Source organism: Eschrichtius robustus, chromosome 20, assembly GCF_028021215.1.
Source record: "Eschrichtius robustus isolate mEscRob2 chromosome 20, mEscRob2.pri, whole genome shotgun sequence".
NCBI classification, from domain to species: Eukaryota; Metazoa; Chordata; class Mammalia; order Artiodactyla; family Eschrichtiidae; genus Eschrichtius; species Eschrichtius robustus.
The window spans coordinates 54,383,983-54,411,186 of NC_090843.1; the positions used below are offsets into that span (position 1 = coordinate 54,383,983).

At 36.1% G+C, this 27,204-nt stretch overlaps 1 protein-coding gene across 3 annotated transcripts in view; it reads left to right on the forward strand.

Annotated features, from left to right (window-relative positions):
- The window catches only part of PAFAH1B1 (platelet activating factor acetylhydrolase 1b regulatory subunit 1), an 81,524-nt gene that overhangs the window by 47,959 nt on the left and 6,361 nt on the right, over window positions 1-27,204 (forward strand). For all 3 annotated transcript variants that reach the window (XM_068529590.1, XM_068529591.1, XM_068529592.1), the window contains exons 3-9: window positions 14,943-15,027; window positions 15,336-15,410; window positions 16,320-16,526; window positions 21,788-21,956; window positions 24,086-24,188; window positions 24,898-25,126; window positions 26,512-26,613. In XM_068529590.1, the coding sequence (XP_068385691.1) occupies window positions 14,943-15,027; window positions 15,336-15,410; window positions 16,320-16,526; window positions 21,788-21,956; window positions 24,086-24,188; window positions 24,898-25,126; window positions 26,512-26,613 (970 nt within the window). The remainder of the gene's footprint in view (window positions 1-14,942; window positions 15,028-15,335; window positions 15,411-16,319; window positions 16,527-21,787; window positions 21,957-24,085; window positions 24,189-24,897; window positions 25,127-26,511; window positions 26,614-27,204) is intronic.

Here is a 27,204-nt window from a genome sequence, read left to right on the forward strand (position 1 = left end):
AATTCATATCCTCTCAGGTTCAAATTTTTATTTTAAAAAGCTATGTATTTTCTTTGACTATAAAAATAAGTATATATTTAAACATAAGCTTCTTAATATATTGCTTTCATCTGGCTTATGTTTTGAGGTTTTGCTACTTTTTAAACTTTAAAAGGTTGATAATAATGAAACCTGTAACCATATTTCCTTGGGGTGAAAGAGTATGAGGCCTTCTGAGTCTTCAAAGGAAGATTAAAGTATTCTCAGTTTGTGTTATATTTAATCTTTTTATTCTTTGAAAGTTTTTAATTGAAATATTTCATTCAGTAGAATGCATCATATTCTGATCATTCCAGATAACAAGTAATGACTTACTATAATGGAGTACTGGTATTTTCTCCTGTTGTTAATGTTAGACTTGTCAAAACAATAACCTAGTAAACAAAAACACATACTTCATTTGTGAAATTAAACCAAAATTATAAAATTGCTGAATGTTTCAAAAACTATATTTCGACATTTGTAGAGAAGAGTGAAATGTAGGCATCTCTAAAGATAATAAAGATGTGGTCATCAATGTCAAAATTGTTGATTTTTCTGTAGAACTCATACAAAGCTTTTATTGTGTCATAAGACATTTCATTTCTCTGAAATTTTTTATTGTATTCTAGAGGATCGTATTAGAAGAGAAGTCATACTGTAAAAGAGAGGAAGGCAGTGCCACAAATACTATTAAGGAAGTTGAGAAAGTTATATGCTGAGTGGCTCCTATTGTCTATGTGAGGTTGAAAGTCAACTGAAAGGTGGGATGCAATTAGGTATTTGAGCGTGCGAAAAGGAGACCAGGGACAAGTGAATGATTCATCAGGCAGCACTGGAATGACAACCACTTGACCCATACCAGTTCTAAAAATATAAATCCATTATTAGCTGTATTGTAGATCATTGACTATCTTGCTCTTCAGTGCAGAATTAAAATTATGCTCCGTCAGCAAATGGAACTTGTATTTAGCCAGGTAATTCTGAGGGTGCTTGTTGTGACTATGACTTGATTTTAAGGGATCTTTACTTTTTACTTTTATGCTTTAGGGCTTGGCTTACTTATGATGCTCTTCCTTTATTTAGTTGGTATCCCATCTAATCTTCCTATATGCTTCTGATAAGTAAGTCTTAAAAATATCACTTAAGTTAAACTGCCTTTTCTTGCCTTGCATGTCCTTCATAATCTGTTTCTGTCCTGTCTTTCAGCCATTTCTCTCATATCTTAATCTCATTTCCAATATTTATATCTATTATTTAGATAGACCACTTTTGAGCAATTTTAAGTAAAAGTGATTATAGGCATTCTTTTCTTCTCAACTTTAATGCAAATATTTCTAGTGCTTTATCATTAACTATAACATTTGTTGGTTGAAGGTTTGAGGGGTTTCTTTTTAAAATATATTTTTTAAAATATTTATTTATTTGGCTGGGCCAGGTCTTTAGTTGAGGCATGTGGACTGTTAGTTGCGGCAGGCGAGCGGGATCTAGTTCCCTGACCAGGGATCAAACCCGGGCCCCCTGCATTGGGAGCATGGAGTCTTAACTGCTTGACCACCAGGGAAATCCCTAAAATATTAATAAGAGATGTCTTTTTTTTTTTTTTTTTTTTTTTTTTGAGTTTGAGCTTTTTTCTTTTTTTTAACATCTTTATTGGAGTATAGTTGCTTTACAATGGTGTGTTAGTTTCTGCTTTATAACAAAGTGAATCAGCTATGCATATACATATATCCCCATAACTCCTCCCTCTTGCGTCTCCCTCCCTCCCACCCTCCCTATCCCACCCCTCTAGGTGGTCACAAAGCACCGAGCTGATCTCCCTGTGCTATGCAGCTACTTCCCAGTAGCTAGCTATTTTACATTTGGTAGTATATACAAGTCCATGCCACTCTCTCACTTCATCCCAGCTTACCCTTCCCCCTCCCTATGTCCTCAAGTCCATTCTCTACGTCTGCGTCTTTATTCCTGTCCTGCCCCTAGGTTCTTCATAACCTTTTTTTTTTTTTTTAGATTCCATATATATGTGTTAGCATACGGTATTTGTTTTTCTCTTTCTGACTTACTTCACTCTGTATGACAAACTCTAGGTCCATCCACCTCACTACAAATAACTCAATTTTGTTTCTTTTTATGGCTGAGTAATATTCCATTGTATATATGTGCCACATCTTCTTTATCCATTCATCTGTCGATGGTTGCTTAGGTTGCTTCCATGTCCTGGCTATTGTAAATAGAGCTGCAATGAACATTGTGGTGCATGACTCTTTTTGAATTATGGTTTTCTCAGGGTATATGCCCAGTAGTGGGACTGCTGGGTCATATGGTACTTCTATTTTTAGTTTTTTAAGGAACCTCCATACTGTTCTCCACAGTGGCTGTGTCAATTTACATTCCCACCAACAGTGCAAGAGGGTTCCCTTTTCTCCACACCCTCTCCAGCATTTATTGTTTGTAGATTTTTTCATGATGGCCATTCTGACTGGTGTGAGGTTTTTGTAGTTTTGATTTGCATTTCTCTAACGATTAGTGATGTTGAGCATTCTTTCATGTGTTTGTTGGCAGTCTGTATATCTTCTTTGGAGAAATGTCTATTTAGGTCTTCTGCCCATTTTTGGATTGGGTTGTTTGTTTTTTTTGATATGGAGCTGCATGAGCTGCTTGTAAATTTTGGAGATTAATTAATCCTTTGTCAGTTGCTTCATTTGCAAATATTTTCTCCTATTCTGAGCGTTGTCTTTTCATCTTGTTTATGGTTTCCTTTGCTGTGCAAAAGCTTTTAAGTTTCATTAGGTCCCATTTGTTTATTTTTGTTTTTATTTCCATTTCTCTAAGAGGTGGGTCAAAAAGGATCTTGCTGTGATTTACGTTGTAGAGTGTTCTGCCTATGTTTTCCTCTAAGAGTTTTATAGTGTCTGGCCTTACATTGAGGTCTTTAATCCATTTTTTTTTTTAAACATCTTTATTGAAGTATAATTGCTTTACAATGGTGTGTTAGTTTCTGCTTTGTAACAAAGTGAATCAGTTATACATATACATATGTTCCCATATCTCTTCCCTCTTGCATCTCCCTCCCTCTCACCCTCCCCATCTCACCCCTCTAGGTGGTCACAAAGCACCCAGCTGATCTCCCTGTGCTATGCGGCTGCTTCCCACTAGCTATCTATTTTACATTTGGTAGTGTATATATGTCCATGACACTCTCTCACCCTGTCACATCTCACCCCTCCCCCTCCCCATATCCTGAAGTCCATTCTCTAGTAGGTCTGTGTCTTTATTCCTGTCTTGCCACTAGGTTCTTCATGGCCTTTTTTTATTTTTCCTTAGATTCCATATATATGTGTTAGCATACTGTATTTGTTTTTCTCTTTCTGACTTACTTCACTCTGTATGACAGACTCTAACTCCATCCACCTCATTACAAATACCTCCATTTCATTTCTTTTTATGGCTGAGTAATATTCCATTGTATATATGTGCCACATCTTCTTTATCCATTCATCTGATGATGGACTTAGGTTGCTTCCATGTCCTGGCTATTGTAAATAGAGCTGCAATGAACATTTTGGTACATGACTCTTTTTGAACTATGGTTTTCTCAGGGTATATGCCCAGTAGTGGGATTGCTGGGTCGTATGGTAGTTCTATTTGTAGTTTTTTAAGGAACCTCCATACTGTTCTCCATAGTGGCTGTATCAGTTTACATTCCCACCAACAGTGCAAGAGTGTTCCCTTTCCTCCACACCCTCTCCAGCATTTACTGTTTCTAGATTTTTTGATGATGGCCATTCTGACCGGTGTGAGATGATATCTCATTGTAGTTTTGATTTGCATTTCTCTAATGATTAATGATGTTGAGCATTCTTTCATGTGTCTGTTGGCAATCTGTATATCTTCTTTGGAGAAATGTCTGTTTAGGTCTTCTGCCCATTTTTGGATTGGGTTGTTCGTTTTTTTGTTATTGAGCTGCATGAGCTGCTTGTAAATCTTGGAGATTAATCCTTTGTCAGTTGCTTCATTTGCAAATATTTTCTCCCATTCTGATGGTTGTCTTTTGGTCTTGTTTATGGTTTCCTTTGCTGTGCAAAAGCTTTTAAGTTTCATTAGGTCCCATTTGTTTATTTGTGTTCTTATTTCTGTTTCTCTAGGAGCTGGGTCAAAAAGAATCTTGCCGTGATTTAATCCATTTTGGGTTTATTTTTGTGTATGGTGTTAGGCAGTGTTCTAATTTCATTTTTTCACATGTAGCTGTCCAGTTTTCCCAGCACCATTTGTAGAAGAGGCTGTATTTTCTCCATTATATATTCTTGCTTCCTTTATCAAAGAAAAGGTGACCATATGTGCATGGGTTTATCTCTGGGCTTTCTATCCTGTTCCATTGATCTATATTTCCGTTTTTGTGCCAGTACCATACTGTTTTGATTACTGTAGCTTTGTAGTAGTGTCTGAAGTCCGGGAGCCTGATTCCTCCAGCTCCGTTTTTCTTTCTGAAGATTGCTTTGGCTGTTCGGGATCTTTTGTGTTTTCATACAAATTGTGAAATTTTTTGTTCTAGTTCTGTGAAAAATGCCATTGGTAGTTTGATAGGGATTGCATTGAATCTGTAGATTGCTTTGGGTAGTATAGTCACTTTTACAATGTTGATTCTTCCAATCTAAGAACATGGTATATATCTCCATCTGTTTGTATCATCTTTAATTTGTTTCATCAGTGTCTTATAGTTTTCTGCATACAGGTCTTTTGTCTCCTTAGGTAGGTTTATTCCTAGGTATTTTATTCTTTTTGTTGCAGTGGTAAATGGGAGTGTTTCCTTAATTTCTCTTTCAGATTTTTCATCTTTAGTGTATAGGAATGCAAGAGATTTCAGTGCATTAATTTTGTATCCTGCTACTTTACCAAATTCATTGATTAGCTCTAGTAGTTTTCTGGTAGCATCTTTAGGATTCTCTGTGTATAGTATCATGTCATCTGTAAACAGTGACAGCTTTACTTCTTCTTTTCTGATTTGGATTCCTTTTATTTCTCTTTCTTCTCTAATTGCTGTGGCTAAAACTTGCAAAACTATGTTGAGTAATAGTGGTAAGAGTGGGCAACCTTGTCTTGTTCCTGATCTTAGTGGAAATGGTTTCAGTTTTTCACCATTGAGAACGATGTTGGCTGTGGGTTTGTCATATATGGCCTTTATTATGTTGAGGTAAGTTCTCTCTATGCCTACTTTCTGGAGGGTTTTTAACATAAATGGGTGTTGAATTTTGTCGAAAGAATAAGAGATCTTTTTTAATGTTAATGAAGACCTTTCCATTTTTAAGGACTGTTTTAAAATCAAGAATGTTGAAGGGGCTTCCCTGGTGGCGCAGTGGTTGAGAATCTGCCTGCCAGTGCAGGAGACACGGGTTCAAGCCCTGGTCTGGGAAGATCCCACATGCTGCGGAGCAACTAGGCCCGTGAGCCACAATTACTGAGCCTGCGCATCTGGAGCCTGTGCTCCGGAACAAGAGAGGCCGCGATAGTGAGAGGCCCGCACACCACGATGAAGAGTGGCCCCCACTCGCCGCAACTAGAGAAAGCCCTCGTGCAGAAATGAAGACCCAACACAGCCATAAATAAATAAGTAAAAGACTTTCAAAAAAAAAAAAAGTGCCTCTTTCCCAGTGAAAGTCTCAGCTGATTCTCAGTGGAGCAGCTTGAATGAGGTGCTCTTCCTTGACCCGGTCCATGTAGTGAGGGAGAAGAGCTCATTCTGATATGTGTCTGCCGGACCTGGGTCATGTGCCTGCTCCCCCAGGCAGAAGCATGAACCACACCTGATCGCAAGGACCAAGACTGGGAACAGATGATTTCCCCCCAAATCAGAGTGGCCCCCGCTCGCCCCAACTAGAGAAAGCCCTCGCGCAGAAACGAAGACCCAACACAGCCATAAATAAATAAGTAAAAGACTTTCAAAAAAAAAAAAAGTGCCTCTTTCCCAGTGAAAGTCTCAGCTGATTCTCAGTGGAGCAGCTTGAATGAGGTGCTCTTCCTTGACCCGGTCCATGTAGTGAGGGAGAAGAGCTCATTCTGATATGTGTCTGCCGGACCTGGGTCATGTGCCTGCTCCCCCAGGCAGAAGCATGAACCACACCTGATTGCAAGGACCAAGACTGGGAACAGATGATTTCCCCCCAAATCAGAGTGGCCCCCGCTCGCCCCAACTAGAGAAAGCCCTCGCACAGAAACGAAGACCCAACACAGCCAGAAATATAAAAAAATAAATAAAAATTAAAAAAAAAAAAGAATGTTGAAGAATTTGGTCAGATATACATTGAGATCTTCATCATGTACCATTCTCATTCCCTTTCTCCTCCTCAGTCCCCTGCCTATAATGCTTACTGTTTCTTTTTCCTTTAAGGCCCAACTCATATCTTGCCTTTACAAAAAGATTCTTCTATTCAGTCTCATTTGTCTCTTTTTCGAATTAGTTTTCACACCCTTTGGTAACTTTGGTTTTGCTCCTCCAATAGATTTATAAGTCCCTGGAAGGCAAGGAACCACAACCTAATCCTCTTTTATATTCCCTAGTATGAAGCTGGGACTATAACAGACACTCATCTCTTCCCGCATTCCCTTTTTTTCTTTCCTCCCTTGTTTTATAGTGAAATTTTGCTTTACATTTAAAAATGTAAACGTTTCAAACTTTTCAACACATGACAGTTATATTGGCTATTCTTATCATACAGCCCGACTTTTCCATACGGGTTTCTTAAGTATGCAAAATAATTTTTTACAGGAATGGATCTAAATGGATCTCACAGTTAAATAAAATAAATATCTACAATTACTATAGAATTTAAAGTTAGAGGAAAAGGGAGAAAATGTTTTTAAAGTTGCGAGTTATATCGAACTGAGGCAAAATATCCCTCCCGTGGAGACGTTGCTGACCTCTTACTTTTATACTAGGCCATGCAACTTCTTCTTCTTTTTTTTTTTTTTTAAATAAATTTATTTATTTTATTTATTTTTGGCTGTGTTGGGTGTTCGTTGCTGCGCGTGGGCTTTCTCTAGTTGCGGCGAGCAGGGGCTTCTCATTGCGGTGGCTTCTCTTGTTGCGGAGCATGGGCTCTAGGCACTCAGGCTTCAGTAGTTGTGGCACGTGGGCTCAGTAGTTGTGGCTCACGGGCTCTAGAGCACAGGCTCAGTAGTTGTGGCGCACGGGCTTAGTTGCTTCGCGGCATGTGGGATCTTCCCGGACCAGGGATCGAACCCGTGTCCCCTGCATGGGTAGGCGGATTCTCAACCACTGCGCCACCAGGGAAGCCCGCAACTTCTTTTTAATGTCAGTCAGTAATACACATGCGTATCACTAATTTGAAACAACATAATTGGGAGGCTGGCCCAGTTAGTGTGAAGCGATGTCATAATCACACCTTCATTTACGTTATTGTAAGGTTACTTTTCTTAACAGATTAAAAGAGTAAAGAAGAAGACATAAACAAGGGGGAGGATCAAAACTGAACTGTTCAGTGGTGCCTTCTGCTTTGTCATTCCATTACTCAAAAAGTTTCGTCTAAATATGAGAATGAAAAGTAATAATGCTTTTTTGTGTGTTCATGCTTTTGGTTTTGCCTTTTTAAAAGAAATCCAACATGGTATACTTATATACCATTTTATTGCTGCTGTGGTATGGAGAGTGAGGGGTGGATGTTACCTCAGACCCAGATCCCTGCTGAAGAGAAATGGTAACTGACAGGCTAGTATACCAGGCGCATATTCTTTTGCTTAATGATGAAGATAAAGGTCCACTCACCCTGGCTCACCCAAATTTTATTTTCCTTTACTTCATCACTGCCAGAATAAGGTCTCATTTTAACCTCTTGCTGTGCTTATACTTGTCCCAAGACTGGTAGTAGGTGAATCCTGGACTACCCTTTTGGAGTAAGTATCAAGTGTGATGATGAAGGATGATCATTGTAACCCTTTGTCAGGGCCCATAAGGTTGGAGAGGTGTAAGACCTATGGCCAGGAACTCATCATATCAGTGCTCCCCTTTCCCCAGAGATTCAGTGGGTGGCTGTAGCATATTTAAGAAGTCATGTTACCTACCTGTCTAAGACTTGGTTAATGTCCTATGGCAGCAGCTTATGGAATGACCTGCAGTAGTGTCTCTGCACTTGAAATGAACTTTATTCACATCTTCCCCAGGACTATGTAGTTCATCTTGGTGTTTGTCTAAAATGGCATAGCCTGGGGTGTTGTGACGGTTGTCTTCTGGAACAGGGCTGATGATGATGATGTACTTCTGGGGGTGTGAACTTGTATGTTTGATCCTGCTGGGTCTTCTCATTATCTTAGTGGTGTGCCCTCCTAACCCTGCAGACATCCCACAGTCATTGGGCCACTGCAGACTTTCAGAACAGTGCACATTAACTCCATTGCTTTCCTCATTCTTGAATATGTGAGATCAGTGTATCTTTTCTGATGGGCCTGGTAAGAAAACATCTGTTTGTCAGCTACTGACTTAACCTTGTTTCTCCTCATATAAACAATAAAATTTAACTATTTATAGAATTCCTAGAACATTTTTATTCAACCTTAGAATGCTAGAGTACACAATTTGAAGAAATACTGTTATTGTCATTTTGGTTTCAAAAGGCTGAATTTTTGATTCTCAGCTTCACCATTTATTAGCCAAAAAAATCAGTTAAGCTCTGTGAGCCTCAGTTTCTTTACCTGTGAAAAAGAGCTTCCATCTCAGTCTCCTGTAACGCATGCTCTGTAATTCCCTCTGCTTCAATTTATATTCGTAAGAGATGCAGGGGACCCTGAAGTATTCTGCTTTTATTGTTGGTGCTATCCAATCTTTTTAGAGTTGTTTTTGTTTAACTAGCAGTTCATAGCATTTAGAAAAACTTTTGAAACTCTTATCTCCCTTTATAAGAGTGTGAGGGTGTGTATGGATTGGTAGTGTTATGTTGTATGTACTACTATGGTAGTAGTCATATTATGTTATGACTGATACCACAGCTACAAAAATTATCCTAGGGATATAAGAACAATGAAGAGAGTGTAAGAAGTCAGCTAAAATGCTTAGAATATAATCCTTGCATTTTAATAAACTTGAAATAGTTTAGAAAAACAAACAAAATCTCATTTGTTATTGTAGTAGTTTCAGAGGACAGCAGTAGAATATGTCCAATGTGGTACTATTCCATATGTAAGTCTAAACTCTGTCTAACCAATTCTGTTTGTTCATACATAAAAGTCCTTCATCTCAGTTCGTTCTTTTGATTTTAACCATTTTCTCTGATTCTGCATGGGGTTACTGGTTTTGGTTCTACTCAGAATGACCTGTTGCACTTCTGCATGAATTTTTCTTTGATTCTAGTGATAGTTGTTTTTCTTCATCTCCTAAGGCTTAGTAGATTTATTTAACTCATGTGTATGAAGTTTCTTTGAGAGATTATTATAAACTGGTGCTTTGATGTCCACTTGTTTCCAAGGGGATAAATCTTCCATCCTAATAAAACTGATGAAAATCAACTCTAGGTCAACAATTGAAATTAGTAGCAAACTCTAGAAGCACCTTTTAGGCTGTTAGAACCAAGAGATTCTTCAGTCTTATTTATTCTTACTTTAAGTGATGGTGGTACACCTTGCCTGAGTTAGAGGTTCCACATTCTCTGGATCAGATAGTTAGCTTAGATATTGAGTGATGAGGTAACAGGGGCAGTAGTGCCAAAGTTATCTGGCCATGGGAACCTGACTTAAGTTTTTTGACTCTGTCAACACCACTCACCTGACATTGTGGTTAGAAGTGTGACTAAGAGGTCTGACTAAATTGTATTTGATGCGGAAATAAAATTGACTAGACTAGTCTGGCCCTGGGTTGTAGACTTTGTACATCATCAGTATGTTGTACTACCCCTAATGGTATCATACTTGCTTAAACTTCAGTTTTAATTTATTTGCCATATTTTTGTATATATCCCTTGCTCTTTGGTAGGTCAGTATTATGATATTTTAATGCTATGTAATAGCTCTTTTTCTAAACTCTTAACAAGTAATACTGTTACCATTTAACCTTCATTAGATAGAAAGAGAATGCATCCCTGATACTCTCGAATCTCACTGCTCCTCCCCAACTCCAGTATTTTACAGTGCTCGTTTGAAGCCTTACTGTGGAGTGGAATACTGAGGCTACTTTAAGTTCTGGAACTGCACTTGCTAAAGTCAGCAGGGACCTCTTGGTAGCCAGATTGTTTGGACACTTTTTAGACTTTACTTGACCTCTCTCAGATCTTTGTCATTGTTAGCCATTTCCATTTCTTTGAAACTCCCTTCTCCATTGGCTTGCTGGCATCTCTTAATTCTCATACTAGGCTTCTTCACTCCCTAATGGCTTCTTAATTATTGGTATCTGTCAAGGTTCCATCATTTACTTTCTAGTCTCCTTTTTTCTTCCCATTATATACCTTCATCCAAAGTGTCTTTCACCACTTACATGGTTTGAATCACTACTTCCTGTTTACTAATTTTCCTAAATCCTTTCCTTACGTCAGATCGATCTTTAAAGCTTCTGACCTGTATATTCAGTTACCTCCTATATCATATATCTTTACTTAAATACTTTATAGCTACTTCAAGTCAAAAGGTTTAAAACTGAACTGATTATATTCTTGCCCCCCCCCCTTTTTTCCTTCCTCCTCTTCTCCTGTTTCCTGTCCAAGTACATGTTATTACCATCTACCAGAAACTTGTAAATCAACTATTTTCTCCCATCTCCCAGATCTAGTCAGTTACCAAAACAAAAGCTTAGTGGTTAAAAGTATGAGTCATTCTTGGTTTCAAGAATTTGTGTGTAGGCTGGTCAGAATGCCCATCATTAAAAGCTCTGCAAATAACAAATGCTGGAGAGGGTGTGGCGAAAAGGGGACCTTCCTACACTGTTGGTGGGAATGTAAGATGGTGCAGCCACTATGGAAAACAGTATGGAGGTTCCTTAAAAAACTAAAAATAGAATTACCATATGATCCAGCAATCCTACTCTTGGGCATATACCTGGACGAAACTATAATTCAAAAAGATACATGCACCCCTGTGTTCATAGCAGCACTATTCACAAAAGCCAAAACATGGAAACAACCTAAATATCCATCAACAGATGAATGGATAAAGAAGATGTACATATATACAGTGGAATACTACTCATCAGTAAAAAAGAACGAAATAATGCCATTTGCAGCAACATGGATGCAACTAGAGATTATCAAACTAAGTGAAATAAGTCAGAAAGAGAAATACAAATACCATATGATATCACTTACATGTGGAATCTAAAATATGGCACAAATGAACCTATCTACAAAACAGAAACAGACTCACAGACATAGAGATCAAGCTTGTAGTTGCCACGGTGGGGAGGGAGAGGGATGGACTGGGAGTCTGGGGTTGGTAGATGCAAACTATTATGTTTAGAACGGATAAACAGGACTTCCCTGGTGGCTCAGTGGTTAAGAATCTGTCTGCCAGTGCAGGGGACATGGGTTCGAGCCCTGGTCTGGGAAGATCCCACATGCTGCGGAGCAACTAAGCCCGTGCGCCACAGCTACTAAGCCTGCACTCTAGAGCCTGTGAGCCACAACTACTGAGCCTGTGTGCCACAACTACTGAAGCCCGCATGCCTAGAGCCCATGCTCTGCAACAAGAGAAGCCACCGCAGTGAGAAGCCCTTGCACCGCAACGAAGAGTAGCCCCCACTCACTGCAGCAACGAAAACCCAACACAGCCAGAAAATAAAGAAAGAAAGAAATTTTTAAAAAATAGAAAGGATAAACAACAAGGTTCTACTATATAGCACAGGGAACTATATCCAATCTCCTGGGATAAACCATAATGGAAAAGAATATTTAAGAAAAGAATGTATATATATATGTGTATATGTGTATAACTGAGTCACTTTGCTGTACGGCAGAGATTGGCACAGCATTGTAAACCAGCTCTACTTCAATAAAAAAATTTTGAGTGTCAGGCTTTTTTAATTGCAGTATAGATCCACTTTTAAAACACTTATGAAGAAGTACAATATATGGAAGTATATGAAAATGGAACAACTCTAGTTAAAGGAAGAAGGTTTTGCATTCCACCTACTTAGCCAGTTTCTTCCCCACCTACCTAATGAATGTTGATTGGAATTATTATCCTAAATTATTTCATTTCATCTTAGTTTTGTGACCTTGGATAAATCAGTCTGTCAGTTTTATTAGTATAGGGGTAATAAACTTTTCTACAGGATGGTTTTAGGATCAAAAGAGACAGTGAATATTGTTTTTTAAATTAGGTTTAACATTTTATAAAAAGTGTAAATGTAACATACAACTCTTTTGAGGTCCTGTTTTATGCACATTTGGAATTACCTATATCTTTCTAATTGCTTTTACCACACAGCATCTTTTTAAAAATACAGATGTTGGGTTAGGCCACATAGAATTTGGAAATCTGGCAGAATCGTAAAAATTTAACATCTACACTTTCATAAAAGCTATATAAGCAGAATCAAAGGGCATCAACTGTTTGTTTTAAGTCAGTAAATGCTAACCCAAATGTCTGAAAAGTAAAGGTGGTAAAGGGATGACATTCGCAACTGCTGGTAGGAGTATAAACTGGTTACAACTCTGGGGAGCAGTTTGACAACAGCTATCAAAATGTCCTAAAAAATGTATTTTTGTTTTGTCTTAGTCTCTTCCTAGACTGCTCTAACAAAATATCATAAACTGGGTGCCTTATAAACAACAAAGATTTATTTCTCACAGTTTAGAGGCTAGGAAGTCCAAGACCAAGGAACTGGCAGATTCGGTGTCTGGTGAGGGCTCACTTCCTGGTTCCTATTCTCTCCATAAGGACATTAACCCCATTTGTGACCTCCTCACATAGGCCCCACTTCCAAATACCATCACTTGGGGGATTAGGCCCCTCCACTAGTTATTGTACTTTTTTTAAAAAATAAATTTATCTATTTATTTATTTGGTTTTGGCTCCGTTGGGTCTTTGTTGCTGTGCGTGGGCTTTCTCTAGTTGCGGTGAGCGGGGACTACTCTTTGTTGCAGTGCGCAGGCTTCTCATTGCAGTGGCTTCTCTTGTTGCGGAGCATGGGCTCTAGGCACACGGGCTTCAGTAGTTGTGGCCCGTGGCCTCTGTAGTAGCACGCGGGCTCTAGAGCGCAGGCTCAGTAGTTGTGGCGCACAGGCTTAGTTGCTCCGCGGCATGTGGGATCTTCCTGGACCAGTGCTTGAACCCGTCTCCCCTGCATTGGCAGGCGGATTGTTAACCAGTGCGCCACTAGGGAAGTCCCTAGTTATTGTACTTTAATCTTTGGTAAGCTAATAATTACCTGGAACATGAAGTGTTTGCTCGAATTCCATATTATCTTTCTCCATTTTTTGTTTTTAACATGCCATTGAATTAAAACGTAGTCCCACCAATTCTACAGTACTGCTTAGAGTGTTTTATTTCCTAAAGCATTAGGTGGGCAGTAGCATTGACATTTATACAAGGATAGTCCTAGCAGCATTGTTTGTAGTAGTGAAAGCATATGTATCTCTGTAATGGAATACAATATTTTTTTTAAAGAGGCAGATTTACATCTGATAAAGAATGATTGCTGAAATTAAATGAGTTTATGTGACATTGTGTGTAAGACATTATCTGTAGTGTACTGCAGTTTGTTTTAAAAACACGTATTAATTATCTCTAGAAGACCATGCAAGGATATGTAGTTATAGGTAGATTATCACTGAAAGAATACACAAAACACTGGTGAAGTGGTTGCCTCTGGGATGGAATATTGCGGGTCAGTGGTGGAAACCACACTTTATTGTGTACTTATATATTTAAAGTTTGTTTAGCCTTGTGTATGTATAAACTTTTAAATTATTTAAATTAATTTGAAATGTTTTAAAGGCAATACCAAGGAAACAACTATTTCTATCACAGTGGGACTTAGGCTCAAAAAAATTGAGAGACATTGGAATAGGTTGCCTTAGGAGACAGGTAGCTGATTTTTGCCTTCAAAGAATATAAGGAGAGCATGAAATTCATTTGCTAATTCAGCTTCTCTAACCTTTGAGTTCTTTCTAATTCTAAATTAATTTCTCATTCTATGATAATATACTAAGCTTGTAGCTTATGCCTTTTTTTCACCCACTCTCATGGTTTAAAGTTGTCTCTAGGGACTTCCCTGGTGGCGCAGTGATTGGGAATCTGCCTGCCAGTGCAGGAGACATGGGTTCGGGCCCTGGTCCGGGAAGATCCCACATGCCGTGGAGCAACTGAGCCCATGTGCCACAGCTACTGAGCCTGTGCTCTAGAGCCCACGAGCCACAACTACTGAGCCCATGTGCCACAGCTACGGAAGCCTGTGCGCCTAGAGCCTGTGCTCTGCAACGAGAAGCCACTGCAATGAGAAGCCTGTGCACCACAGCCAAGAGTGGCTCCCACTCGCCGCAACTAGAGAAAAGCCCGTGCGCAACAACGAAGACCCAATGCAGCCAAAAATAAATAAATTTATAAAGTTGTCTCTAATATTAAAATACTTACTAATTGTAATTTTATCAGAACAATTCTCCCTAAACTAAATTTCATTACTGTCACAAAGTGATAACTAATTATATAAGCCACGTCTTGATCTTACAGCTTGTGAGGGAAGCAACACGTTAGAAACATAACTAAAAGCTCAAGAACAGTGTTATAATCTTAAGGATGTACTATGACAGGGTTAACTGTTTTAGAGGCTTTTGGGGAGGGGTTCCTTTTCTTGTGAAATACTTGTATGATTTGGAAGGTAATACTTTTAAAAGAGTGTCTTAAGATTTATGAGATTTTAAATAAAATATTCTTTCTTCAAAATAGAAATGAGAGTTTATTAGGAGTCATTTGAATTTGTTTTTTTTTTTCAGAAATCGAGCTATAGCAGATTATCTTCGTTCAAATGGCTATGAAGAAGCATATTCAGTTTTTAAAAAGGAAGCTGAATTAGATATGGTATGTTTGACTTTTTACAGTTATTCATAGTATATATGAGTGGATTTTACTTAGGTATCAGTAGTTAACAGTCACCTCAGTTATTCACAAATCTTATCATTTGTTATTGTGGTTTACTTGGCACTAAACCTAGTATTCCCCCTCCCCCCCCCCTTTTTGGTATAATCAGATGTTTTTATTTATTTATTTATATAATCAGGATATTTTTCGTAACGTTTGGGCCTAGAGATTGAATGGTTTGTATGGCTTGAACTATTGTATTTTTGCCTTTTTTTTTTTTTTAATGTTCTCATTTTTTTTTTCTCTAGAATGAAGAATTAGATAAGAAATATGCTGGTCTTTTGGAAAAAAAATGGACATCTGTTATTAGATTACAAAAGAAGGTAACTAAGTCTTTTTTTCTTTTAAGTTGTATTCAAAGTATTATATAAACTGAAAATATCAACATAACATAAATTATTCTTTTACATTAATTAATAATTATATTTAACCTTGAAAAGGCAAATAAAAATACATTTCTATGCATTATTATTTCTATGCATTATGACCTATACAGATCATTGCTGGTAAATGGTAATTTATGCAACCAGGGCTACTGGCTGAGTTGAATCTAACACAACCCTGACTTCAAGGAATTGGTACTGAAGAACCCATTTATGCACTTAGATGGGAAGAACACATGGAGCCAATATGATGCTGGGGAAAGAGCACTAAAGTGTGCTCTTAGACAAGTCATTTTCATCTCTGACCTTTTATTTTTATCTGTAAAGTGAAGGCAATAGGTAATATTCTGGTCCTAAAATTTATACTTTTAGTAGGCAAAATTAGAATAAATAATATTGTTATAACATGAGTTAATCCATAAAAAGCCCTTAGAAAAGTGCCTAGCACATAGATGCTCAGTAATGTTAGCTTTTAATATGAATATTCTGATTAGCATGTACAATGTAAACTATGGTTTGGAAAGAATTTACTAAGAGTGGCAGAATTAGAAAGGCTCAAGATAGGATCCCTACTCTTCCTCTCATTTGTATCCTGGGACCTTCCAAATTTTTCTTTGAGTTAAGGAGTTAAGACACAATTGTATTGAATTTTTCTCAGTTTTTAGTTTTGTCACACTAAGATTTTAGTGATATATTTAATGTAGATCATTTTCAATTAAATCTGACAAATGCTTTGTAAATTACTGAAATTTTATTCTGCATATATGGATGCAAAATAAAGGCAGGTTTTTAAAAATATACAATTTTTATCAGAATCTATCTGTACATAACTGTGTGTTCCTTCTTAAGGTTATGGAATTAGAATCAAAGCTAAATGAAGCAAAAGAAGAATTTACTTCGGGTGGACCTCTTGGTCAAAAAAGAGACCCAAAAGAATGGATTCCCCGTCCACCAGAAAAATATGCATTGAGTGGTCATAGGAGTCCAGTCACTCGAGTCATTTTCCATCCTGTGTTCAGTGTTATGGTCTCTGCTTCAGAGGATGCTACAATTAAGGTAGTGTTTTCAAAATTGAAAGACATACAATAGGGTACTTGTTAGAAGCAACTTTAATGTTAATTGAGTGAAAGAAATGAAAAGATCTTGAAATGAGGAACTACGCAGAGTAACAGGAGGGCCTCTTTGAAACTGTGTGATTGATTCTAAACCTTAAAAGACCGAATAAAATTTCATTGTAGCTCCTGAGAGACAAGCTGCCAAGTAAGTTCACTGATGAATTTGAGAAAATTGGGTGTCACTAATGTAACATTGGACAAATATAGGTCACCCAGTGCTCGAATAACTTTTGTTCTTGAAGAATTAAAGTATAAGTATGTGCCTTACTTATTAGCAGAGGTGATAGATGAAAATACAGGATTACAAAACTAGTAATTCTGGGGGTGAATATATTCCACAAAAAAATTCAATAGAGGATTTATTTAAATTGCACTCTCCTTGATGGTTTTGATTCCAAACTAAACAGTAATTCTCTCTAGGGGTGTGGAAATGTAGCAGCTTTCCATTTTAGAAGTTATGTATTTCTCTCATTTTAAAAAATTTTCATGATAAGCATATACATTTTAATATTTTTTAATCAGGAAAGAAGTTGTTTTTATAATTTCCTTTGATTCAGACACAATACAGTGATAGTTGTATAAACCACGTACAGAAAGACAAGTAAAATGTAGTTTTAAAAATTTAAGTAGGTTTCTCTATCTAAAGCTTATTTCAGATTAAGTTCTAGATTTTAAGTTTCATTTGTAGAGGTATAAATAAGAAAATGTGAGTAGATTGCTAAGATTGTATTTATCACATAGCAGCAGTCAGCATAAAACGCAGGCATGACTTAAATGTATATACTTAACCTGTTCTTTAAACATGATTGTATGTTTTCCTTCTGTGGTTTCTTTAGTTTCTAAATCAGTGGCTTACTTTCATCCTGTGGGCTGGTGATCCATGGGTCGGGCTGCAAAGTAATTGGAAGAGAGTCTTAAATTCTATTTGCATTACATATTTCTGTAGGCTGAGATGATTGCCTAATACACTAATATATTGCTGTCTTTCAAATTATGTAGACATGTACTTAGTTTATTAATTTCATGATGGTCTTGTCTACTGAAAACTGCACTGCTGTCATGAAGCATGGGGGTAAAGATAGACTTATCAAATAGATGGAAAACTCAGTCTTAACTATTGATTTTGCAGCAGTGGTCTAAAAGCGTAAATAAAACTGCTAATATGCCATCTTAAAATTAGCTATTGGTTCAACTTTAAAATATTACAAATGGAAGTTTTAAAAGTTTTATCTATAACCATACCACATGTGTCAACAACTAGTAAAAGTTCTCCCTTCCGTTTAGTCTTTAATGTGCACACATACGAAAAGCATTTGTATTTAGTTTTGCTTCCTTCTTTGATTAAACTTATTTTAGAAATACTTTTCTTTGTTTCTAATGAATCATCATTTTTAATGATTTTAAACTGATCTTTTTACTTATATGTGGAGACTTTATAGAGTAGTTAATGGTCAAGAGCACAAGCTCTGGGTTCAAGTCCTGACCCCCCCACTTAATGATTTATGTGATATGAGCAAATTAACTTTTTGTGCTTCTCTTTTCTCATCTGTAAAATGAAGATAATTAGTACCTGTGTCACAGGACTTTGGGGAGGATTAAATAATACATGGAAACTGCTTAAAATACTGAAGGAGTACTCACTGTCAGCAGTGCCTCAACACCATTAACAAATCTTCCATTGGATTTTTATTTCCAGTCATCTACTATCTTAAGTAATACTGTTCTATTCATTTTTATACATAAGTCTTTCTCATTTCGTTGGGTATTTTGTGGAATGAAAAGAAACCTGTTTCTACCAGTGGTTTTCATTCTTCAATTATGGTAAAGCTAGGGGATTCCTAAGTGATGATTGTGACAGAACTACCTTCCAAAAAACTCAAAGGAGCACACAGAGACAGAATTTTCTGTAATTTTGTGACTATCTTGGGCAAAGTGCTTGATATGTTTAAGGCTCAAATTTCTCATTTGTTGGAAGGGGGATTAAAAATATCTATAAGATTCTTTTGATTAAAATGAAGTAATGTATACATAATGTATATAACAGTACAGTGGTGGATAGATGGTAAGTCCCCAATAAACTGTAGATAATGTTATAGTTATAACAAAATTAAAATTTTATTATATAATTTCTCTTGTGCATCTAGTAAATATAACACGTTCCTTTTAGAGTCATTCATTTACATTATCAACATTTGAACTACAATAATTTAAGAAAAATGATAGAGGATGGATATTTGGAATAGCTCATGACTTTTTAATTGCATCATTGAAATTTTTGAAACGTTATTTCTGGTTGTCATTTAGAATTAGTTCTTAAATGTTAAGAAAAATGAACAGCAAACAAAACTGAAAAATACATTCAACTAATAAAGCAGATTAAGGATTGCCAACTTTAATATATAGAGTTCAAACAAATGTGGAAAACAGTAACATCTCAACAGAAGAATGGACTACAGGACGAGAACAGACAATTCAGAGGAAGAAAAAGTGGCTAACCAACGACAGTGGAGCTTTGGCCTCACTACTAATAGAAGAAGAAATGCAGGTTAAAATATATATCAAATCTGCCAAGATATTTTACTTTTTAAATGAGAATTCCCAGAGGTGATAAGAATTTGATGAAGCAAGCATTCTCATTACATTTGATACAGTCTTATCGGAGAACAATTTAGCAGAATATATGAAGGGCTAAAAAGCTTACACTTTCTGACTCAAAATTCTTTTTCACCATCACTGTCTGACCTAACTGTTGCAGAATGAGGACAGATAGTTTTCACTATTCAAAGGTTTTCACTATAATGTTTTCTATAATAATGAAAAAGTTTTTCCTTTTGTTTAGAAAATATTAGGAATTACTTTTAAAAGAATGTTTGCTAATAAGTTTTTTAATGGCATGGAGAAATCCTTATGATAAGATGCAAAGGGAAAACAGGATAATGAAGTATACACGGTCACCATACTTTTTTAAAAGGAGCATAGAAAAAATGGAAAAACCATGCCGTTGGTAGGATAATGGATATTTTTTATTGCCTTTATATCAGTACATTATGTTTTTTATCATGAGCATTTATTTTATAATCATACAAAAGGTAAATATCAAGTAAAGAAAAAATTCTCATTAATTCCTGACTTTTATAAACACTAAAATGCTCTGTTTGCTTACCATTTATGAAGAGACACAGTTCACATTCTGGGTATATTTATTTTAGAGGAAAATGCTTCAGTGTTCTTTAATGAATGCATGGAAAGAAAATTAACTTAAATGGAAGTGAACTTCAAGGTCACACCTTATTTATTTTCAGTATGTAAAGTATTCATCTGAACTCTTGGTGTTGAAATGAAACAACTAGATATCAAAATGAGTAAAGATACTACAAAAAAAAAAAAACTATAGACCGATATAATACCATTTATGAACATAAATGCAAAATCCTTGACAAATTATAAGCAAATTGAATCCAGCAGTTCATGAAAGGACAGTTAATATGTCATAAGCAAATAGGGTTTATTCCAGAATGCAAGATTGGTTCCACATTTGAAAATCAATCAGTGTGATATACCATATCAACAAAAAAAACATAATAGGTTCAGGAAAAGCATTTGACAAAATTCCAACATCCATTCATGATAAAAACTCTCAACAAGCTGGGAAGGGAGCTTCCTCAGCCTGATAAAAGGTAAAGGTGTCTGGAAAACCTAGAGTGGACATAATACTTAATGGTGGAAAGCAGTGCTTCCCCCCTGAGTTCAGGAAATCAGGGCCAGGATGACCAGTCTCAACCACTTAAATTCACCTTTGTATTAGAGTGCCTAGCCAGTGCAGTAAAGAAGAAGAAATAAAAGGCATATAGATTGGAAAGGAGGAAAGAATGGAACTTGCCTTTATTTGCAGACAACATGATCTTCTATATAGAAAATCCCAAAGAATCTACAAAAACCTGCTGGAATTATGACAGTGTAACAGAATGACAGGATACAAGGTCAATATATAAAAAGTAATTGTATTTCTATAAACTAGAATAATTGAAAATCGAAATTTAAAAATGCCACAGTAGCATCAAAAAACTCCAGAATACTTCAAGATACATCTAACAAAATATGAACAAAACTAAACATACAGTAATCACTTCCATGTAGAAATACTTGAACATTTAGATGGTAAAGTTTTAATATGTTTATTTTGGGAAGGCTGCTACGTAAGTTTACTGTAAAAGAAATGTTTTTAGAGGATAGTTTATTTTTCTTATGTGCATTTTTTAACATAGTTGTAATCGTGTGTAATTTTGTGTTCTTTTTTATATAACATTATTGTATACATGCCATAAATTCCTTACAGTAGCAAATTTTATATCTGTGTAGCCATTTCCCTAATATTGGATGTTTAGATTGTTTCCATATTTTCAAAATACATGTTCTAAGTTTCTCTAAATTGGTTGAAATACACCCTACCACAGATACATTTGAACTTACTATGGAAAGAATGAAATCAGTCACTTGATTTTAGAGCATGTAATTAGTGTTGGTTAAAGACTTAACTTCAGACTAGTATTTGGCCACCAGGATAGAAGTTTAGTATGTTCTTGAGATCTGTTTCTAATAGTAATTATTCTTGATAGCTTATTATTTTTATTTTTTTAGAAAAATTATCTTTAAGAATGTGACTGTGGCTCAGTGTTTTTATATCATAATGACATATGCTTCCGTAAATCTGCTATTTAAGGATAGTTACATCTTGTGTAGTCTTTCCTTGGCCTCTTAGATGTCTGAGCTTTGCTTGTCTAGTAGAATTGAATACTCCTTTATCATTCCCCTAATAGTCTACATATAAATTCATGTCATAGGCCTCTGAAACCCTTTTTTTTTTTTTTTTTTTTTCGGTACTTATATTTACTTTTTAACATGTCTGTTGCCTGCTGTCAGACTGGGATGGGACTCTGTCCTGTAGCATTATATACCTAATCACTAGCATGGTTAGATATATGGTAAGATGCTTAGTAAATGTGGTTTTAGAGGTCTATTTAATAATCGATTTTCTCTATAGAGAAAAGTCCAATTTATACTTGAAGGTGTGCTGTTTCTAAGAGAGTTACCCTTTGTTACTTGCTCAGTTAGTCAATATAGTGCCAGACTGGCCTGCCGAGTGTAGATGTGAAGTGAGAAAGGAGTGATGTGATGCTAACCAATTTTCTGTTCACTTGACAGGTGTGGGATTATGAGACTGGAGATTTTGAACGAACTCTTAAGGGGCATACAGACTCTGTACAGGATATTTCATTCGACCATAGTGGCAAGCTTCTGGCTTCATGTTCTGCGGATATGACCATTAAACTATGGGATTTTCAGGGCTTCGAATGCATCAGAACCATGCATGGTGAGGGGTAGAGGATAGCATTTTGATACTGGTTTCTAACATGGTATTCCAGAGAGAAGGATAATGTTTTCTAACAGTGTGCAAGTTTCCTACATTCAATTCTTTTTTTTTTTTTTTTTTACTCTTTACTAGGTTTTTTTTGTTTTGTTTTGTTTTTTAAAGCAACATCACAGACACAAGTATCTGTGTAGCATTTATTTATTCATTCATTCATTCATTCATTGCTGTGTTGGGTCTTCGTTTCTGTGCCAGGGCTTTCTCTAGTTGCGGCAAGTGGGGGCCACTCTTCATCGCGATACGTGGGCCTCTCACTATTGCGGCCTCTCTTGTTGCAGAGCGCAGGCTCCAGACGCACAGGCTCAGTAATTGTGGCTCACGGGCCTAGTTGCTCCGTGGCCTGTGGGATCTTCCCAGACCAGGGCTCGAACCCGTGTCCCCTGCATTGGCAGGCAGACTCTCAACCACTGCGCCACCAGAGAAGCCCTGTTTACTAGGTTTTAATTTTACAGTTTAACAGTAGTCAAACACAGAAATCTTAATGGTTCTGGAACAGACTGTGTTCTTTTTTGTTGTTGTTGTTACTCACATCACTCTGTTATTGGTCAAATCAGTCATGCAATCAACTGGGTCCCTACATTCAATTCTTATTGTCTATAGTGGAGGAGCATATGATGTAGATAGTCCATGGATAATCATGGTAATTGAGAGTTGTTTTCTGTTATGAGGTTTTAAGTATCTCTTAGTGGTTATAAAATATTTGTTTTCACAAATATTTTTGAATGAGAAAAACTGCTAGGGCATCTATCTGTTCTTGAGAAGAAGAGAAAATGAATTTATTGGGATTGTTTTCTTGTTGTTTCTCATATTTTGCAGTTGGGAAACTGAAGTCAGAGAGAGTAGATGTAAAAGCTGGAACCCATATTCCTTTGCTTACTTTTTAATATTCCACATATCCTGTAGTCTCATTGTTAAGTTGTTTTCCCAGGCCTTGTCATGGAGACTGTTTTCTGAAGCAGTCTGGCTTTATGGAAAGAGCATGGGCTTTGGAATCAGATATCTGGGTTCCGATTCCTACTTGTTTACTTAACGGCATTAGGAAATTTTAAGCTCTAATCTATAAGATGAATAATACTTAAGTATTGAATTAAGAATTGAAGTCATAGGGTTGTTGTGAGGATAAAATGAGATTGTATACTCAAATCATCTGGTTTAGTACCTGGTACATAGGAGGTGCTCACTAAATAAGGATTTTTGTTGTTTTTTTAAATATGATGAAATATGAATGTTTGGGTTTTATATAAGGAGCACATGCTATGTTAATAAAAAAAAATTTTTAATGATTATCCAGTGATGTTAGCACTTGAGTAAGCTGTGTGACTACACAGATGGTGTAATTTGAATGGTATGCTCCCCCGCCCCACTCCCCAAAATTAAGTGCATTAGGGAAGCTTACCGATTAAGGGAGTTCTATTGAATCCTTTTGTAAAATCTGTATTTGCTTCTTTAAGTAGCCTGTATCTTATTCCTCTAACTTAAAGAGTTCTTTCCAACCATTATATGTTCCTTAAAATAATGTGATACTTATGAGGATTCTCTGAGGCTTTTTTTGCAAAGGATAGCTAACTAGCATTGTGAATAATGCATTTTATTTTCTTTACCCCTACGAAATATCAACAACAAAAAGATCATTTCTAACAACTATTTTAAATATGGAACCAAATCCCCATTTTTCTTATCCATTCTGTTCATCTCTGTAAATCTTATTTCTATCTTATATCTTAGAATAACAACCATGGAAAATTTTGTGTTTTTTTAGTGTTCATAAACATTCAGTGTATTAATATATTCACATGCTGATGGTACTGATTCCCTGTGATTTTAAAACAGTTGTACATATTGAAATGTAATTATAAATTGAGCTGGCTGCTTGTTTCATTGTGGATTATTTTATTATTAGTCCCTTAACTTTTTTGTGTAAATCCAGGTTTCTTATCAAATTTACATAAAACTCCATTGTATTTAAAGTTGCTGTGATATTTGAAATCCCATGATGAAATCTCATGGTGAACTGAGGTTTAATTGCTCTTGATGATATATCACTTAATATGTTACTGTGTTTTGTGTTTTAGGCCATGACCACAATGTTTCTTCAGTAGCTATCATGCCCAATGGAGATCATATAGTATCCGCCTCAAGGGATAAAACTATAAAAATGTGGGAAGTGCAAACTGGGTAAGTAGATTTAGTTGAAAAGGCGTCAGCTTAAAGAGCTAATATTCAACAAAAAACCCAAAATTATGTTCTGATTGTTCCAGTAAATTTGGCTGTAACCCAGAATGATCACCATGACAGTTATATTTTAAAACTTAAGTTTCAATCTCTAAATGTCTACCCAAAGGAACAGAAATTATGAAAGAAACTATATCCTTGAGAGCCATTTTCTGTGTAATGGCTTATTTTCTCTGTGGTCTTCTTTTAGGTTATCTCTCTGTGGGTTGAATTAAAATGTAAATAACATTTGTGCAGGTATGCCCCTATTATGCTTAATTTGGTTGTGCTTAGAATTACATGATTGTTATAATAAAACCTTAACCTACTGGTTTTGTCCAGGTTAGTAAGAGCATGCCTTTTCCCCAACATGGCTAGAAATATTTTTGTTAGGTTTACTGTGTGTGCTTAGTTAAAAGATTTTCTCTCTATTTTTTACCTTGTGGATTTTGATTTGGTTAGCTCCTTAATGGTACTTCCATCAGCTTATTTTAACTGATGTTTGACTTTCCAGCCTGTCCCCATCTTTTATTAACCAGGAATGTACGTGTATTCTGTTGACTTGCATATGATGCCATTCTCTTCATTCCAGTGCATAGCTAGTTTTGTATTGCTTCTGGGAAGGGTCCCAATGATTGCCATTCATGATGCAAACTATTACTTATTTTGATAGCTACTGTGTGAAGACATTCACAGGACACAGAGAATGGGTACGTATGGTGCGGCCAAATCAAGATGGCACTCTGATAGCCAGCTGCTCCAACGACCAGACTGTGCGCGTGTGGGTCGTAGCAACAAAGGAATGCAAGGCTGAGCTTCGAGAACATGAGCATGTGGTAGAATGCATTTCCTGGGCTCCAGAAAGCTCCTATTCTTGCATCTCTGAAGCAACAGGATCTGAGGTACTGTATGATTTATATGTTATTTCATGATTTTGTTGCTATTATCTCAGAACTTTAAATAACCTTCCTGATTCTCTATTTCATGCCATTAATGCATTTAAAAATATGCATCCCAGAATTCTGAATCTTGAAACTCTTTACTCTTCCAACTTGCAGATAGATGTGTTTATATTTTTTAACCAGTGGTTACTGTTGCTGTCAGCTGACCCTTGATGTATGCTGGGATGGGGGTTCTCCTGAAGAGTAAAAGTGGTCATTTAAATTAGTCAGAAATGTCATTGTTATAAGAGTATACCAATGCAAAAAATAAAACTTATGGGAGAGGTTAAAGTTATCTTTTAGAAGAATAGTGTTCCTTAATGAACATAATTATTTTATTTATAAATTTATGGTGAAATGCAGTTCAGCATTTAAATATTTGTTTTAAATGAAGAATATTTCATATGGAGGCCTCTGATACTCTTGATCATTAGAAACACTAGCTGAATCTGGAGTTTTATTATTTTTTTATGATTCTTAATTTGTGCTTTTCATGATTTCATTCTTTGTAATACCTTAAAATTACAGAATAATTAATTCTGTGAATAAGTTGTATGAGCCAAAATAGACCACATTTCTTTTTTATAGAGACATTCCTATCGTGGGTTTTTTAAAATTACATTTTAATAAATGAAGGATTCCCCATCCCCCCAGCCCCCAATTATTTTTCAAAATGAAGCTTCTATTGTAATCTCTTTCTAGTTGGCTGGTTGATGGCATTTTCAGATTTTTTTTTTTTTTACTGCCACCTGGTGGTGGTTATCTACCATATGTCATAAATTCATTGTGGCTGGACTTTATATAAAGGACAAATTAAATACTTTTTAAATTTTTCGTGATTACAGAAGTCTTGAGCAGTAAATTTACCATCCATTGGTGTTGTAGAAACTGAATCTTAATCTAAGTGGAAATTTTCTATTTTTATATTATCTAGGTCCTTCCTGTGTAACCTAGGTATGTCAAAAGACTTCTGTATTTCAGTAGAGAACAACAAGATGAATAAGTCCTGGATATCTGATGTACAGCATGGTGACTGTAGTTAACAGTACCGTATTGTATACTTGGAATTTGCTAAGAGGGTAGACCTTCAGTGTTCTCATCACACACACAGAAACGTAGTTATGTGAGGTGATGGTTACGTTAATTAGCTTGATTGTAGTAACCATTCTTCAGTGTATACATGTCTCAGAACATGAAGTTGTATACCTTGAATAGATACAATTTTTATTTGTCAGAAAGTGCGTTTTTACAAAATTAGAAATATAGATCATTGCTAGGTAGTTTTCATTTAAAGTCCTTACCTAACTTCTTGCCTGGGAAACTTAATTTTTATATGTTTTCTATAGACTAAAAAAAGTGGCAAGCCTGGACCATTCTTACTGTCTGGATCCAGAGACAAGACTATCAAGATGTGGGACGTCAGTACTGGCATGTGCCTTATGACCCTTGTAAGTTTGCATAATCTTACTGCTGCTTTCGCATTTTTACTGTGCGTATCTTTTTGGGTCAGGTGCCTTGTGATATCTTATTAAATAATCTGAATTATTTGAGGTTTTAAAATAACTTCTTTATAAATAGACTTTTTGTTGTTGTTAAGTCCATGGTTGCAGTGATATGGAGGTCATTCCTGTAGAATATTATGTTATACAAAGGGTCTGCAAAGCCAGTCAGTGCTAGGAGGGAGAGTCTAGCCACTGTACCTCTAAAAATTATATGACATATATGACATCTCCTGCGGAGGGGAAACAGTAATATTACAGACTCATTCATTTTTTGAAGCTGCTTGCTTTTCGATTTCATTATATTTAATTTTAATATGAATCCTTTTAATTATTACCTATATATTTGCATGTTGGAGTTCATTTGGTTTATTTTATCATTCTGAAATTAATGGTGTTATCTTTATGACTTGGAAATGCTTATTTCATTTAGGAGCCTATTTCATCTAGATTTTATATGAGGATATATAAATGATAGTAGGGGATCTGTGGACAGTAATCCAGTAGCAGTTTTTCTAATTTGGTATCCATGTTGGTTTA